Below are 17,500 nucleotides of genomic sequence, written 5' to 3'. Positions count from 1 at the left end.
GTATCTGTGTTTGTGTGTGTGTGTGTGTGTTTTTGTGTGTGTGGTGTGTGTGTGTTTGTGTGTGTGTGTGTGTGTGTGGGGGGGGGGGGGGTAGAGGTAGAAAAAAATGCCACATTTCTCCTATGCCATATCATTGGTGGTCAGGGTCAAGTTCATTTGTGCAACTAAAGTAACACTAAAATGGAGAGGGCATAAATCTGATCTGGCGTACGGACAGTCCAACCATGATAGTCCATCGTGCTTACTGGGTGCTTTCAGCATGCTTTTAACCGTGGCTGCTTCGGGACTTCTGACAAATCTGCAAGGTGTGTACTCACTTCAAAAGCATACACTAGATATAGACAAACGAGGCAAAATGCCAACACATCGACAGGCCCAGATAAACAAACAGAAACCCATAATGAAGCTCTCTAGAGATGGAGCTGCACCTTATGCAGACATCTACAATAGAGTACCAACCACAGGATGAATCAGGCAGTACATATACAGATGTGCCACTCAACACACTTGCACACACACGCACAAACACACACACACACACACACACATATATACACAAGGACACACACACACACACACACACACACACACATGTACACGAGGACACACACACACACACACACACTCTCTCTCTCTCTCTCTCTCACTCACTCACTCACTCATACACAAATTCTCCTAAAATCTGTGATACAACAGATGATGAGAGGGCATAATATCTCCATGCATAATGAGCTTATTAGACCCACCTGTTAACCTCAGCCTATTAAGCTGCTTACTGTTAGGGTAACACCTACGTTAACACTGTAACACTGACATTTATATATCGTTGACATGACTTTTGGCATTTAATCTGTAGTCATCAATCAAATTAAATGTTTTTACAGACACAGCCATGCATGAATGTATTGCAGACTCAACGTGCCATGCAGTAGCAGCCTGCATTACGGCAGCATGCTGAATTCAGGAGAGTATGTAATTTTGTTTAGAAGGTCCGGATTACCTGGTGTGAATCCCAGGTGATTCTGCATGAGCGGACTTTAATTTTGCTGCATTGTCCTTCAGCTGTGAATTCCTGCACAGCTTCGACATGGTTCCATTCCATTTTTTTTTTTTTTCAAAAACAATTTCGCCTGTCTCACTCAGAAAACATCGCCACAATGCGTTTATAAGCGAATGGCTTAAGCACTTTCACGCTCGTTGCCCAATGGGATTGTCCGTCCTGCTGTAGTTTGCAGACCGCAGTTTGTTATTCCTCCGAGTCCCGCAAGAAGCTTACGAGCAACGAATAGACCTAGCCGACTTTAACAGCGATAATTCAGTCATGTCGAATTTATGAAGGGGCGTTTGTTGATATTTTCGATTAAATCATTCTGAAACTACGCTAAATCGAAAGCTTAAGAAGCACCCCTGTAGCATAATTCACTCGCGTAAGAAGCGATTTGCGCTTACACAAACATGTATCCTTCATCATGGGACCTTATCGTGAATCCTGCATGTCGGTGTTTAACTTAGCAACTGCGTAAGTTCTTTTTCCCCTGAGTGGTTTTGTCTGAATTTTGACGTGCCAGCAGTTCTTCAACCCCACTCGTTCTCTCTCTCTCCCTCCCTCCCTCACTGCCAGTGTTGAGAGCAGGACTGCAGCACATCCCCTCCCACCCCGGTGTCTCTCTGTCGGCCCGTCAGCGCTGCGCCACAGCTGTCCCATGGACAGGTAGCCAGCAGTGGACACTCCAGACGCAGGGGTTGCTCAGTCACAGTTTACGATTATTCATTTTTCATTCACTATATGTAAAACGCGACGTCGTAGCCTACCACGCAATGCTGTAGCCTACTACACTATTTCCACGTTACAACATGGGAGGTGATCTAAGACCAAGAATACAGTAATGCTTGGCGTTGCATATTTCCACCGGGCTGAGGCTCCGTAAACCTCACAGAGAACATATCTAAGTCGATTAACGAACCTGTCTCTTTAAATGAAACAAATCGATTTTCCTCTCAACTGGAAGTGGAGAGCCACTGACACTAAATATTGATTGACAGCACACTTGCAATGTTCTCTTGGACTACATATTAAAACCTCCAAAAACATTTGACATTTGGTCTCCATGTTGTAGGCCCTATGGCAGACTTTTACACAGTCATCATACTGAAGCTATGGGCACTATAATCACTTAATACAGTGACCTATGTCCACGCTCTTTTAGTCAGCTGAAACGAAAGGAAAGGCCTGATAATTTTTAGTAATTTTACGTGTTTAGTGCATGTGAGGAGGTCCACTCAATCATTACTGACATGTGATGTCTTTGCTTGTAAGGGAATTTCATGGCTGACATCACAGACTCAGTCCCCTGACTACAATTAGTCATCCTCGACTTATCCAGTCAGATAGCCCAAAGACACCAACTGTCCACCGCTGCATGTTCAGGAATCCCTTAATCTGTCATTTTTCTCTCCAGGAAAAGACTGCTGTGATCCGCACAATAGCTAAGCTTCTTTGAGTGGTACAGGCCTATGTTATGGACCAGTAGTAGTATACCATAAAAGGAAGACAAGATGACCTTGCGTCTACTATTTAAGGCAAGGTGTGTGGTCCAATGGATATGACCTAACCATGAGAGTCCTCACTCATTAGAGGTCTCATTATTTTTCCTTAATGTTGATTATTCGGAACGCATAAGCCTCTCAGGGCACAAGGAGCTCTTGAGTTACCAGTTTAAAGTGCACACACACAAAGACACACACACACACACACACACACACAAACACACACACACACACATACACACATACACACACACACACACAGAGACGCACACACACACACAGACACACACAAACACACACACAGACAGATGGGATATAAATGAATCCAGTGCCCTTTACCTTACTGTACAGCCTAGTATGTAGGCCAAGATATGTGATATGATCAAGATCATATGGTATTAATTCACTTTAAGCCACCCAAGTGAGAGGCCCAATTAAATAGGCCTACCATGTATTGGGTTTCTTGGTCTTTTTTCTGGTGGTCTGTGGTTTTATTCAAATGTAAATAAAATGCTTGCTATGATTTATATGTGCATATAAAGCTTCTTAAGCTTCTGATCTGATTTAGCTTTAACAATCACTTAGGTTTTTGAATTCAACTGAATTTGTGAGGACATTCACAACACAAAGTGTTTTTCCTTCAGAGGGTGCTAAATTAACGTAACATAATAGTTCTGCACCCATTAAGCTAATACTCGCTGGAATGTAAAGAGGCGGAGGCCCACAGGAGAAAGCAAGAGGCCACCAGCTCTCGTGTCAAAACACCAGCGAGGTCATTAGGAGAACGCCCGGCACTGGTCCAGGGAGGAGGGGAGCAAGGTCATTAGGAGAACGCCCAGCCGTGGTCCAGGGAGGAGGGGAGCGAGGTGAGAGACAGAATGCGAGGGCTGGCGGGAATGCTAGCACCGTCGTGTCACACATGAGGATTAGCGCACAAGCCCAAAGCACTCTTCCTTGTCCTCCTCGTCCTCCTCCTCCTCCACGTCCAACACCACCACTCCCATTTGTAAAAATAGGCGTGTCAGAACTCTCCATCACTTTCCACAACAACACGACCTCCGACCCCCCCGACGCCTTTCAGGGCCCACTCCCGGACCCAGCTGCTTGGGCTGCTTAAACGCTCGCAGTTGTGTAAACAGCTCGATAAGGCGTCCGCTAACTCTGCTAAGAGAGGTCTGGACGGCCGCTCGGCGCAGTGACAGATGTGTTTAGAGAGGGCATAATTCCTCCAAGCCCTCGGCCAGACGGATAGGAGTGTGTGTGTGTGTGTGTGTGTGTGTGTGTGTGTGTGTGATGGGAGGGGGTTGGGGGTTGGTATGTGTCATCGAGTATAAGCATGAGCTATGTCTTATGACTAAGGACACGCCGACAGACGTCCGCTAACGTTGAAAGGGCATTGACAACTGTGTCTGTCATGTGGTGGGATCATCTCTGTGAGAAGGCAAAATAATGCAGAGACGAACTCGCAGTATTTGGTGGTATATCTGGAGCAAAACACCTTTGTGGGGGTGTCTGAGCCTCTGTGCTGCCTGGATTCACATCCATAAGAGCACAAAGACATGCTCCATGGTATAGGATGGCTGTGGGAGATTGCACTGAAGCACTATATTCATTATAATGGCTATGACAAGCGGGAATTATTGGGAGACGGAGAAGAAAAACATGCTCTTAAGAAATTGGAAGACTGAGCAAGCTTTTTGACCCCATGGGATCTCTATGAGTGAGGTGAAGTTGTTTTGAAAAATGATGTCATCACAAGTTCAAGAGTCAAGCCATTTAAAGATGAGGTAGTAAGTAAGGATAAACAATCAGCTCCATGAGACATAATAAATACCCTACCAAAACTATACAATACATTTTGCTTGTTGAAATTGGCCCACATTAGCTAATATAACATAATTGTATTTTTAGATCATCCACACAATACAAACTAAAAGGGCTTTCAGGACTCCCAGAGGAAGTGAAACTAAATTTGAGGAGATGTCTTGTGAGTCAGATCCACACCAACATTTCAATGGGTTCTTTTTTTTGCCCCATGCTACACCTTTCCACCAAGTTTTTTGAGTTATCCTGCTTACAGATAAGGCAGACAAACAAACTGAACCAGAAACATAAGCCCCAAGGCCAAGGTAATAATATAGTATTGCAGGTGTTCACTCCCAGGCTCCTGTTGTTGGACCACACTGTAAAAATCATCCCCTTCACTGTTCATTTGAAGCTCTTCCCTCAGGCTGGAGACTAAGAGTCCCATTTTTTAAGTCCAATAGGACAAAAAACTCTTTTCTTCCTAGTGCAATATGCCTGCTAAATTTGCACAATTTTGCTTTATTGCACATAAAGTATTCTGATGACCATCTGTCAGAAACATAGATTGAGACAGTTTCTTTCTTTCTTTCTTTCTTAACCTTCTTATTAACCTGTGTCTTTTACCCCATCTTGTGTCTTTGTGTATCTTGTGCTATTTATGTGTACCTGACTGCGAGACAAGTTTCCCTTTGGGACAATAAAGTTAACTGAACTGAACTGAACTGAACACTCAAAGCAAATAGTGGGATGATGTTTTTTAAACGGTTCAAGATGTGTTCACAATGAGAGCGTGAGACACTCCCTAGAAAAGGAAGAAAAAACATCTGGGAACAGGTGCACACTTGGATTTCTTTTAAGGGTGCGGTTAATCATTCCGGGATGACGGGAAGTTTCGAAAATATGGCCGATGGATGGACGGTAAAAGCCATGGTAAGCCATGACTAGCTGCACCACCACCTGTTGGCTCGATTGCCATATTCCGAGGTGTAGAGTGCCATGGAGGAATTCCACCCCCGCCTGCTTAGGCCCCAGCAATGGCTGAAGTAGGCCCGGCGGGCCTCACAGGTCCTGCTACTTTTCCAAGGACTTGATCACAGTGCAAGCCCCCTGACAGTGCAGGGATGTGAGGAACGACGGATGGAGCGCTGAGAAAGAAGCCACAAAAAGGGCCGGGTTGCCATGGCGCTCCGAAACAAGACGGATGACAAGTGAGAGGAAGGCTAGGAGAGGGTGACAGAGTGAGGGAGGGAGGGATGGAGGGATGGAGGGAGAGGGGGACAGTGGGAGAAAGAGACGAGGGATGAGATGCGAGGGGGGTGATAGAGTGGGGCAATATTTCTCTGCCAGAGGAGAATGAGGGCGCTCCGGAAAGATGGCGAGAGACGAAAAAGGAGGGAGGAAGACAGAGTGAGAGAGAGAGAAAGAGAGAGAGAGAGGTGTTTCACCCTTCCTTTCTCCAATGCCTTGTCCTCTTTTTGAACTCTGTGAAAGACAGCTGTGAGTGACAACTGGAGGGTCCAGAGGCATCATGTGGTACTGTATCACGACACGCCACACCAGACACACACACACACACACACACACACACACACACACACACAACCTACGTGGGGAACTCAATCTTGGCCCGGCGAGCGACACTAATACTTTAAAATCTAAAGCTCCCTCTCAAAACTCTCAACGGCACGCTTCAGTCGTTCGTCAGGACCTCATGTAGTGATTTCAAAATAGAAAATAAAATAGGTCATATTCCTACGATGTCTTTGAAGTCTGAGTAAACATTGTAGTCACAACGGAATCGCACCAATCACCGAGATTAGTCACACTGAGCAAGCACATTTAAATGAGGAATGTATCAAGCACAGTTGCTGAAGTCACAGCTTTACCTTTGATGACAAATAGGTGCGCTTAAAGCACTCAAACATCTTAATTCATCCATTCAATTGACACTTTTATATAAAGTGGTTTTCAGTACAAGTGCAAACATACATTGGTGTAAAGTGCATCATTGAACCCTTGACCTTGCTGTTGTTTAGAAACAACAAAACAATTCAAACAAATTCAAAACTAATCAAGCCAATTCAAAATCAAGCCAGCAAAATATAACAAGTAGCTAAACATCAATCAAACAACAAGCTTCCAGAACAGGTTTGTAATGCTGTTGCACATACCCTCTTGGGCGCAGTATTTCCAGTGGAGGCTACCTGGGAGTTGGGTTGAATTATAGAGACCTCAGGAGAGAGTGTTGTGTTTATGAGGAGTGCATGAGGGTCTTAAATAGCTTTTAGGTGTGAGCCCACATGAAGAGCATTATAAAAATGTTGGAGCTGAATCAAAACTATGAATACCACCCAGTATCAGGGCACTAAGATAAAGCTAACAGCTATGTGGTCTGGACTATGCGGGAGTGTCTGCCAGGGAGAGAGCCCTAGACTGGGTGAGTGTGCAGTGGGGCTAAGTGTCTGGCCAGTCCTAGACGAGGAGAACAACACCATGAATCCTCTTAGGGAGAGTTATGTCATGATGCGAGAATAATCCCGCATTGGAGCTGAAACATCCCAGCTATACTGGGATTGGAAGAAAAGTTAAGGTCACCCCTGATAGATTTGATATGCGTAGCCCTAAAATAGCAGCGCCAAGTGATAGCATTGCCTTTTACGGAGAGAAGTCCAATTTTGAGGCGTAACAATGGGAATCAAATGTAAACAAATAGAACTGTAAAATAGAACAAATAAGTCTGTATTTTAGTCAGTCCTGTTTATTTTTGTCATGTTATAGTTTATGGTGTAGTGAGTACTAACTTATGTAGTTAATATATTCTTATACAGTTACCAGATGTGATTATGTGAAGAAACAAGAATACACAACATTGAAGTTAAGTCGATACTCAGTACGTTCTTTACCACACAGATTGTGGCTAAAGGCAACAAAGACATACTTATTTTGAGCATGTCAAAGACCCAGACAAAAGGACATAAATAGTATGTAAAGACTAAAACCAATCAGATGCAACTTGCCCATGAAGCCCAAGATAAATCACTACACCCTGATCAAGATCTGGACACAGGCGTGGTCAAGCCTGTCCTCCTTTCACAACTCAGGGTGGCCTGTAATCAGTCTTGTCACTAAGCCTGCGTGTAATCCCCCTGCTAGTGCACCACAAACAACAAACACACACATACACTCAGCCAAAACAGGGGAAGAGAGTGCCACTGACTTACAAGACGTAATTACACCAAAAACTCCACTTACACATACACGTGTACAGATCAAGAAGCCTAAACACACACACACACACACACACACACACACACACACACACACACACACACACACAGACAAACACACACACAGACACTCACAGAGACACACACACACACACACACACACACACTCACACACACACACACACACACACACACACACACACACACACACACACACACACACACACACACACACACACACACACACACACACACACACACTCACAGTTTACACCCCCTCTGCAGTATGTCAAGACACCCTTTGAAAAGAACTTGGCACAGAGTTCTCTGGTGCAGTATGTGTGTATGTCTGTGAATGTGTGTTTGTGTGTGTGTGTGTGTGTGTGTGTGTGTGTGTGTGTGTGTGTGTGTGTGTTCGTCTTGAGGAAGCTGCTGACTCCTACCTTGGCTTGAGTTCAGCATTATTTAAGAGATGAGTTATGACCTCACACGTTAGCCTCACATGGCCTAATGACGCTCTGATGATTTATTCAGACAAGCAGCCTTGACTCTGACTCTGATTGACAGGTATCACCATGCATGGAGAACATTAGACTAATTTGCATGCATGCAGCATCTTGCACAGCGACAACAAGATGGAGAGAGAGAGAGAAAAGGATAGAGAGAAGGAGAGAAAGGGAGGGAGGAAAATGAAAGTGCTGGCATGTGTCTATCACTGTCTTCTGCTCCCTCACACATACACACACACACACACACACACTCACACACAGACACACACACACACACATACATCACACACACACACACACACACACACTCACACACAGACACACACACACACACACACACACACACACACACACACACACACACACACACACAGAAATACACAACACAGTATGTGATTGTGTCTATCTGTAGGGATTGTGTGTGTATGTGTGTGTGTGTGTGTGTGTGTGTGTGTGTGTGTGTGTGTGACGTATGTGTGTGTGATGTATGTGTGTGTGACGTATGTGTGTGTGTAACGTTGTGTGTGTTACGTGTGTGTGTGTGTACAAGTTTATACACATACCCCGTTCTCACAGTGCTTGTCAGCTGGACTCCCCCTTGACCTTCTGTTGGGCTGCTCTCCACACTGCTGGCTGCCTGTGAGTTGAAGAAGAGATGGAGAGAGAGAACAAGAGAAAGAGAGAGAGAGAGAGAGAGAGAGAGTGAGAGAGAGAGATTACATCATAACATTACCTCATAGTGCCGCAAGTTTCTGCAAAGCCATCCGAGTGACACCAAGACAACTACAGGACCAAGTGTGGAGCACCTCGACAGCAACTCATTCATCACTAGACAAAGAGGCCATCATAACAGAGACACAACGCAGCAAGTAGAGAACACATCCATCCATTCGCTCAACACTAGAGGAGAACAGGGAGGTGAACATGGAGAGCAAACTGGCTCCAGTGAGAATCAGATACTCCTCGTTTGGGCTCCCAGCTGAATAGGAGTTTACTGTGGGAGTGGGAAGGGGTGCAATCAATAGAAACAGAAACAGTGCACTTTATCTCTCTCTGTCTAAAGAACACACACACACATGGCCACACACACACACACACACACACACACACACACACACACACACACAAATACAGACACACACAAATACAGAAAGAAATACAGACACACAGACACACACACACACACACACACACACACACACACACACACACACACACACACACACACACACAAAAACACACAAATACAGACAGACACACACACACACACACACACACACACACACACACAAATACAGACACACACAAATACACACACACACACAAATACAGACACACTCAAATACACACAAATACAGACAGACACACACACACACACACACACAAAAACAAACACACACACATACATACAAACACACATACATACAAACACACACACACACAAATACAAACACACACATACATACAAACACACACACACACACACACACACACACACACACACACACACACACACACACACACACACACACATACACATACAAAGAGCCACACAGAGAAGTAAATGAGCACTAATACACACCGCAGGAGTCGGAGCATACGGCCACGGTCGCACGGCGGCGGACAAATGTACACTGTGGCACTCAGCAGGGCAGCATTACGCCTGATTACTGATGAGGACTCGCCAGGGGGCTAGTGACTTCCACCGCTACGCGCCTGGCTCTGTGTGTGTGTGTGTGTGTGTGTGTGAGACGGCGCACCTATTTGGAAATTGGTTATGTCTTCCTGTGTGTGTGCACGAGTCTGTGTTTGTGCTTGTGTCCCGTGTGTGTGTGTGTGTGCTCTTCTGCCTGTGGGTGTGTGCGTATGAGTCAGTGTTTGTCTGTGTGTTTGTCTGTCTGTCTGTCTGTCTGTCAGGATAAAGGGGCGTTTTCAAGACTGCGCCTCAGGTCCCTGCTTTTAAATGAAAAAAAAAAGGATCTCCCTCCAACTGTGTCGTCTATAAATAGATAGGGTTTAATTCCCCTAAATCCTGGTCTGAATCACAGTATGGGTAATCCAGTCAGTCACACTACTAATACGTCGACCTCAATGAGCGACAGGAGCCCACTAATGCATGTGGACCCCTACTTGGTCATAGCATTAGCGATTAGCGATAGCCTGACCCACCGACCCAACCGAATTATCCCTTTCTACAATCATCTAGAGAAACGGTTGGCTACTTTTCTGTGCATTTATTTATTTGACAAATATTATAATATATTATATATATTAATATATAATTAAATAATTTATGTATAGTTATTTGATTTATTTATGCATTTGGTTTTACATACAATAGAGGAGCATAAACTGGAGGAGCTTAGTTGTACAGAGTGGGAAGGACTATAATTTGCCCAAGAAAAATCTGTTTGATGATCCATGGGTCACCTTAATGGTATTGCATGCTATTTCATTAATGAATCAGGCTAATGTGTTCTCATCGACCTAATCCACACAATCACTGACACACACTCACAATCACACTCAAGCTCACACACACACATACACACACACACACATACACACACACACACACACACACACTCACTCAACCTCACACACACCAAGACAAAGTGAGACAAAGTGAAGAGTAATGTCCACCCCCTCACTGTGCAAGTCTGTCTCATAAACACCTCGCTAAGCAAACTCTTTCGTGCAGACGACGAGTCACCCGTCCCTACCCACCGCCCCTACACCCAAACACACACACACACACACACACACACACACACACACTAGAGCCTTCTGAGCCGTCTCAGGTGCAGAGGTCAGAACAGGTCATCACCGTAGAGACCAATTAGCTACTGAGAGACGATTAGTTACGTAAGAGCCTGAACCCATCCGAGAGAGACGAGGGAGAGACAGAGAAACAAAAAGAGCAGAAGACACCGAGAACAGAAAAAGGGCAACAGGAGAGACGGAGAGACAGCACAGAGGGATAATGAGGGAAGAGAGAAGAGGCAGTGAATGTCAAACAGCAAGAGACAGAAAGGTGGAAAGATCAAGTTATGAGAGAAGTCAAATGTTTCTGCTGTTCAGAATGTTCCAGCGCTCTACTGTGCAGACTTTTTGTTCGCTCAGTGCCACATTTAGAACGATGAGTAAACAAATACAAACTGATATGCCCATGGCCATCACTGACTGACGCAAACACTGACCGCCTACGCATTGCTCATCGGCCCAATCAGAAAATATATTTTAGTCACATGTAAATGTTATTATATGTGTCATATTTCTGACACATACCATAACAAGTAAATAATAATATATCATACATGTCAGACACATGTACACAGAGGATGCAATGGATGCTAGAACTCAACATTCTGAACAATTCAAGGATGCTTCTATAGAGTGTATGAAGAGTTTAAAAACGCTATATCCTCCATTTTAATGAATTTTCATAAATCATTTCTTTACATTTTGAGTTGCAAGTAATTTCAGTAGAACTGTAGTTGAATATTGTTGTTTGATTTATCTTTACTCAATCGAAAAAACACAACAACATTTAGACTGCAATTATTAATATTACCTGAAATACACAATTAAATGACATGACTTTATAATGTTTTTAAAAATGGAGATATTGGTACCAAACTATTCATATTCTATTTCAACAGATGTCAGTACATCTGACATAATTATCAAGAACCACTTCCGCTTCCTCTCCCCCCTAACAGAGCACTCTCTCCTGCTGAAAATGTTTTTCCAGCAGTAGCCAGGAGAGAGTGCTCTGTTAGGGTGGAGAGGAAGCGGACCTGACTGGCCCCGAGACTCACCGAGCTCACAGGCCTCCATGGGCAGCTCCTCGTGCCTCAGGTAGAACTTCACCTCGTGTCGCCGGGGACCCCACTTCTGCAGGTGGTCATACATCAGGTGGTCATACGGGATCGCTCGCTCTGCAGAGGGAGGAGAGGAGGACAGGACGATATTAGGATGACCAGGGGTAGGGAGCTCTACCTATTGTTATCACTGAAAAGATAATTACAGGAAATGCTGGAAAATGGGATTGGAGGACCAAGCCTTGCAACTATTTTGGGAGGAACAAAGCTGCTTTAAAAAGTTATCTCGAAAGGCCCACACAACACTGTGGCTCTCTAAGAATGTCCTGTGCCTAATGCGGGCTCTTTCAGGAGTGCAGAGAGGCTTGAAGCTTTTCCTCACTTCACTGCGTCTACGCTTTGTATTAAAAGCCTCCAGGGGTATTTGATTTCCTTTCAAATTATCACTTAGTCCATAGTAGAATAAAGCTATCTACGCTGCTGCTAATTCTAGAGAGCTGTTCTAACTCAATTCTCTTATGTTAATGCATCATAGATGAATTTCATAATCCTCAGTATAAAAAAAAGCAATTACATGCAAATCCATTCACGGTGCTATTTCATAAATAGAATTGCACTGAAAACAATATAACTAAACTGAACTTAACTAAATTTAATTTAGAAATGAAGTATACAGAGGTCAAAAGAGGCCTTTGGCCACTCGTTCAAGCCTGTTCCTAATGAGGAAGCAGAGGTGATAAGATAGGTATCAGCGTTTGCCCTCTAACAGCTGTAACTTAAACACGGCAACAATGACAACATCAGTCAGTGTGACCTTGCTTGCTGCCAACAGTGCCACGTGTTGTAATAACGCACCTACATGGACATGGGCTGAACAAACAAAGCCCACAGGCAAGAGAGAGAGAGAAGGGAGGGGGGGGGGTTGGGAGAGAGAGAGCAACACATACAGTAGAGAGAGAGGGAGGGAGGGAGACAGAGCAAGACGAGAGAGAGAGAGAGAGAGAGAGAGAGAGAGAGAGAGAGAGAGAGGGAGAGAAAGAGTAATGCATAGAGTGAGAGAGAGAGAGGGAGAGAAAGAGTAATGCATAGAGTGAGAGTGAGACAGCAACAAATAAAGAGAGAGGGACTGAGGGGGACAGAGCGAGCGAGAGAGAGAGAGCGAGAGAGAGAGAGAGAGAGAGAGAGAGAGGGAGAGAAAGAGTAATGCATAGAGTGAGAGTGAGACAGCAACAAATAAAGAGAGAGGGAGTGAGGGGGACAGAGCGAGCGAGAGAGAGAGAGCGAGAGAGAGAGAGAGAGAGAGAGAGAGAGGGAGAGAAAGAACAGAAAACGGCTAGAGACATCCTGACCCACTTTGTGACACCCACTGTCTGGGACCCAAGAGCACAAGGAGGCTATTGTTGTGCTGTGAGGCAGCAGTCTGGACATGACTGGGAACACTGGGACCAGCAACAACACTGGGCCATTCACAGCCATTAGTGAGGAGACAGGGATCTAAGCTACACCAGTCACCCGTGGCACATGTTTAACCTAATTACTTTAGAGGCAGCAAATGAATAAAAATCTACTTACTTTTACTTTACTTTGTTGTAAGTTTAAACAAAAAACTTTTGGGTTCAGCCATGACTGCTGCTAACTTGAATAGACACTGTGACATGGCATTAGTGGTATTACTGTCTTCCCTTCCATGCTCTCCTAATTGAGTCACGATTAAGCCACTGTCACATTATCCTCAGTAAAGCAGCATACCAACCCTATTTTTTGACATTCTGACATACAAATTCTGCCCTATATTTCATGTATAGATTCCATACATTGCTTTGTGTCTCTTTGTGGGAACAAAACCCTAGGAAATGGACTGTTCCCAGTACATCCGTGAATGGGGACCTATGAGTTTGCCCGACTGGCCCACATATGCTGCCCCATGCATGGTTCCCATATATTTACACTGAACACAATGACCCACTTTGACTGTTTTGGCATGGCAGTAAGAGCTTGTGAGAAAAATATTGCTTCCATTCCACTTTAGCAAAACAATAGATAAATGTCAAGAACAAAGAAGCCAAGACGTTTTAGAAAGGTTTCGTTTTGCACAAACAATGGGCTCCATTCATCAAATACTTGAACAGGTGTAAAACTTCATACTTCAATAACAACAACAAAACTTGTTTCCCAACAGTGATCACTGATGTATGCCTTACTGTCTCTAGATCCGGGATTTCAAGGACAACAGCCCCATTCTATTGTCATCTCTTTTTTTTTAAAGTATATTTTTTGGGGCTTTTATGTAGGGATGCACGATATATCGGCGGCCGATATATTATTGGCCGATAAGTGCAAAAATTAAAATATTATTATCGGTCCGATAACAGAATTCTGGCCGATAATTTGCGCCGATATTTTTTAAAGTCCTAATTTAGGCCTACGTAAGGTCCGTCTGGCTACACTGAGCTACTTGAGCCTGGTTGGCTATACTTTTTCCTCAATATAATGTCAGCGGTGTGAATGTATTTCACCACTCTAACAAAATCTGTGGATATGCGTTCATTTGGGAATCTGTGCATCTCAAAATCCTCTCGTGAATGATCCTCCATTTAACCTTACCAGAGCGGAGCTCAGCCATATCTAGAGTCATCTTGTGATGATGTGTTTGCGCTTTACCGCGCTGGTCGGGGAAACAAATAAACAAACTCGTTAGTGGGACGAGTACACAAGTAGGCCTAGTTCTAAGTTGTGTTTTAGTATTATATTTGCATTACTTTAGCTTGGGTTTTGTATTATTACCTAGAAATATGCTAACCATTCCTGCTTCAGTTCCAGACAGGTCATCATAATAAATTATTAAAACCTTCGGGGCTAACCCCTTTCATTTCTGCTGCAGCAGGTTGTGCGCAACAGAGTAGATGGACATAAGATACAGTCTGAGGAGTTGCAGCTTTATTCAGTTACCCGCAGTTGAAACTAAACCTAAGTTTCCCTCACAAACTCTGATTTGGTCGCTATACTGTAGCTTATTCCCAGCTGAGCCGTTTATGAGTGTTAAGTCCTAAATGAAAACGATTCATACTCTCTAGCCACTCACTCGCAATTCACTGACGTCAGGTTCACTTAAAGGAGCCACACATACTGTAGGGCTAGGCTACTGTTATGTTGACTGCTGTACTATTGAGGACTATTATGAGTTCTGTCCATCATTTGGTGGTAGGTAAAATTACTGCAATACAATTATGCTTATTAAATGCTATCCCCAAATCACTTTTCACAATTTTTTTTCAAGAGTAATATTATCGGTTATCGTATCGGTATCGGCCACAACAAACCAATAAATATCGGTTATCGTTATCGGCCCTAAAATTCCATATCGGTGCATCTCTACTTTTATGCCTTTAAAGGGGTGGTTCAGGATTTTGGACATAGGACCTCATTTCCAAGTAAGCAAGTGTGATATTTATCAGTGGAGACCGTTTTCAACACGTTTCATTCAGTCCTTCTAATTGCAGAGTTCGCAGGTGCTAGGCTAGCGCAAGTCAACGGTATGTGCTAGCCTGCCACTAAAAACAGTCTTACCCACTCCAAAGTACACCCGAGGCAAACAAATTATAACGCCAGACTATCGATGTAAATGTCTGTATTGATAGTGTTATTTGTAACGTTATTCTATCCTTGCATTTCAACAATCGCATTACATTTTGATGGACTAGTTTCTTAGCAGCGGCGGAATTATACTTCTCCGGTTAGTAGTACTGCGCCGAAAAGTAAACAATAAAGCGCACTCCAATGGGGATACCTAGTAGTAGCCTTGGTAATAGCAGTCCGCCGCTGAGTTGCAAAATGACTACTAACAACTTCAGGGACCAAAGTATAACTATTGCACCGCGATGCAAGGGTAGTTGTATTTCTTACACTATTCTATCAACACAGACATTTACATCGATTGTCTGGAATTTGCCTCAGGTGTAGTTTAGAGTGGGTAAGACTGTTTTTAGTGGCAGGCTAGCACATACCGTTGACTTGCGCTAGCCTAGCACCTGCGAACTCTGCAATTAGAAGGACTGGATGAAACGTGTTGAAAACGGTCTCCACTGATAAATATCACACTTGCTTACTTGGAAATGAGGTCTTATGTCCAAAATCCTGAACCACCCCTTTAATGCGACAGGATAGTGGAGAGTGACAGGAAGTGAGTGGGAGAGAGAGTCGGGGTGGGATCCGGAAAGGACCACGGGGCGGGAATCGAACCCGGGTCGCCGGCGTACGGTGCAGGTGCCCCAGCCACAGCTGGGGCCTCTATTGTCATCTCTGCCTGCCCGTTCCCCCTTGCGTTCTCCAGGTTCTGGAAGGTTCTAGGTAGTTCTGTGAGGGTTGGGTCAGTTGTCTTACCGTTGCCCCTCCACACCTCAGCTAGGTGGCAGCTACTCTCGCCGGCCTCCTTGCAGAACTCCACCACATCCTTACACAGCGTCTCCGGGGTAACAGGCACCTCTGTCAGCATCTGGTCACCGTCGCTCAGGAACACGGTCAGGATCATCTGAGGTGGAGACAGAGATGGAGGACTGGATTAAGCTCAGGTTTTATTACATTACAAAATACACACAACACAATAGTATTACATCAGCGCTATAACATGGTAACTAACTACACTCATATTATCATCCACAGTGTAAAACAACAACTATGAGTTTCTAACAGCACTATAAAACTGTTACTAACCGGCCTGAAATATAAAACTGTTGATGTGCTGTTTTTCTTTATTCCATAATTGCTGTAAAATGCATGATTGTCACTGTTTAAGGGCTTGTCATGTAGGCCTAATGGGTGGTCTGACCATAATTGCTGTAAAATGCATGACTGTCACTGTTTAAGGGCTTGTCATGTAGGCCTAATGGGTGGTCTGACAATTTAACCAGATACATGAGTATGGCAGGAGTCTCTTGGCTGTGCTCCCATGTAGATGACTGCTAGTGAGTATTCAGTGATCTAGTATTGTTTAATTTAATGAGTGTGAAGCACATTTATAAGAATAGGCCTTCACTTTAGTGCTTTGTTCTATAAGAAATGTTTCTTTAAAATGACATCATCTGGTCAAGTGCATTGTGTGAGCAGACAAAAGCTGCCCAGCATGTGTTTCTGTCTCGCGCAGGTGTCTCCTGGCTAGCCGCTCTCGCTTTTAAAAGCCTTCATGAAAGCCCAGCGACGCAGCGATCTCTTTTACAGCCCCTTCAAAAGACAGGGAGAGGGCCTACTTTAAGGGAGTGCAGGCAGCTATGCACTGCTGAAAATTTGATGAAGATAGAGAGAGTGAGTGTGTGTGTGTGTGCGTGTGTGTGTGTGTGTGTATGTGTGTGTATGTGTGTGTGTGCGTGTGTGTGCATGTGTGTGCATGTGTGTGTGTATGTGTGAGTGTGTGTCAGAGAGAAAATACAGACCGACTTAGAGAACACGTCTTACAGGAAAAAGTAATTACGCCTGTTGCATGTCATGCCCCCCCACCCACCCACCCGCTCCAGTATACTTTGTGCCTAACAAGTTCTTTTCTCCTAAAAACAAGATGCTCCACACGCAATTAAGGATCACGATCACCAGACCC

At 44.3% G+C, this 17,500-nt stretch overlaps 1 protein-coding gene across 10 annotated transcripts in view; it reads right to left on the bottom strand.

Annotated features, from left to right (window-relative positions):
- ppp1r13ba (protein phosphatase 1, regulatory subunit 13Ba) overlaps nt 1–17,500 on the bottom strand; it is a 55,185-nt gene that overhangs the window by 25,045 nt on the left and 12,640 nt on the right. For 9 of the 10 annotated variants that reach the window (XM_076300503.1, XM_076300500.1, XM_076300501.1 and 6 more), the window contains exons 2-4: nt 16,294–16,441; nt 11,911–12,030; nt 8,653–8,726 (exon numbers count right to left, since the gene is read on the bottom strand). In XM_076300503.1, coding sequence (XP_076156618.1) covers nt 8,653–8,726; nt 11,911–12,030; nt 16,294–16,441 — 342 coding nt within the window. Of the gene's footprint in view, nt 1–1,000; nt 1,530–8,652; nt 8,727–11,910; nt 12,031–16,293; nt 16,442–17,500 lie in introns of those variants that run through there. The other variant, XM_076300506.1, reaches the window with a different exon arrangement.

This window comes from Alosa pseudoharengus, unplaced genomic scaffold (assembly GCF_046254945.1).
Source record: "Alosa pseudoharengus isolate Yale_2024_CS ecotype anadromous, Long Island Sound unplaced genomic scaffold, YU_APseudo_1.1 YU_APseudo_1.1_scf_22, whole genome shotgun sequence".
In the NCBI taxonomy this organism is placed as follows: Eukaryota; Metazoa; Chordata; class Actinopteri; order Clupeiformes; family Clupeidae; genus Alosa; species Alosa pseudoharengus.
Note: the sequence above shows the minus strand (reverse complement) of the source record. Positions and strands in the feature narration are given on the sequence as shown.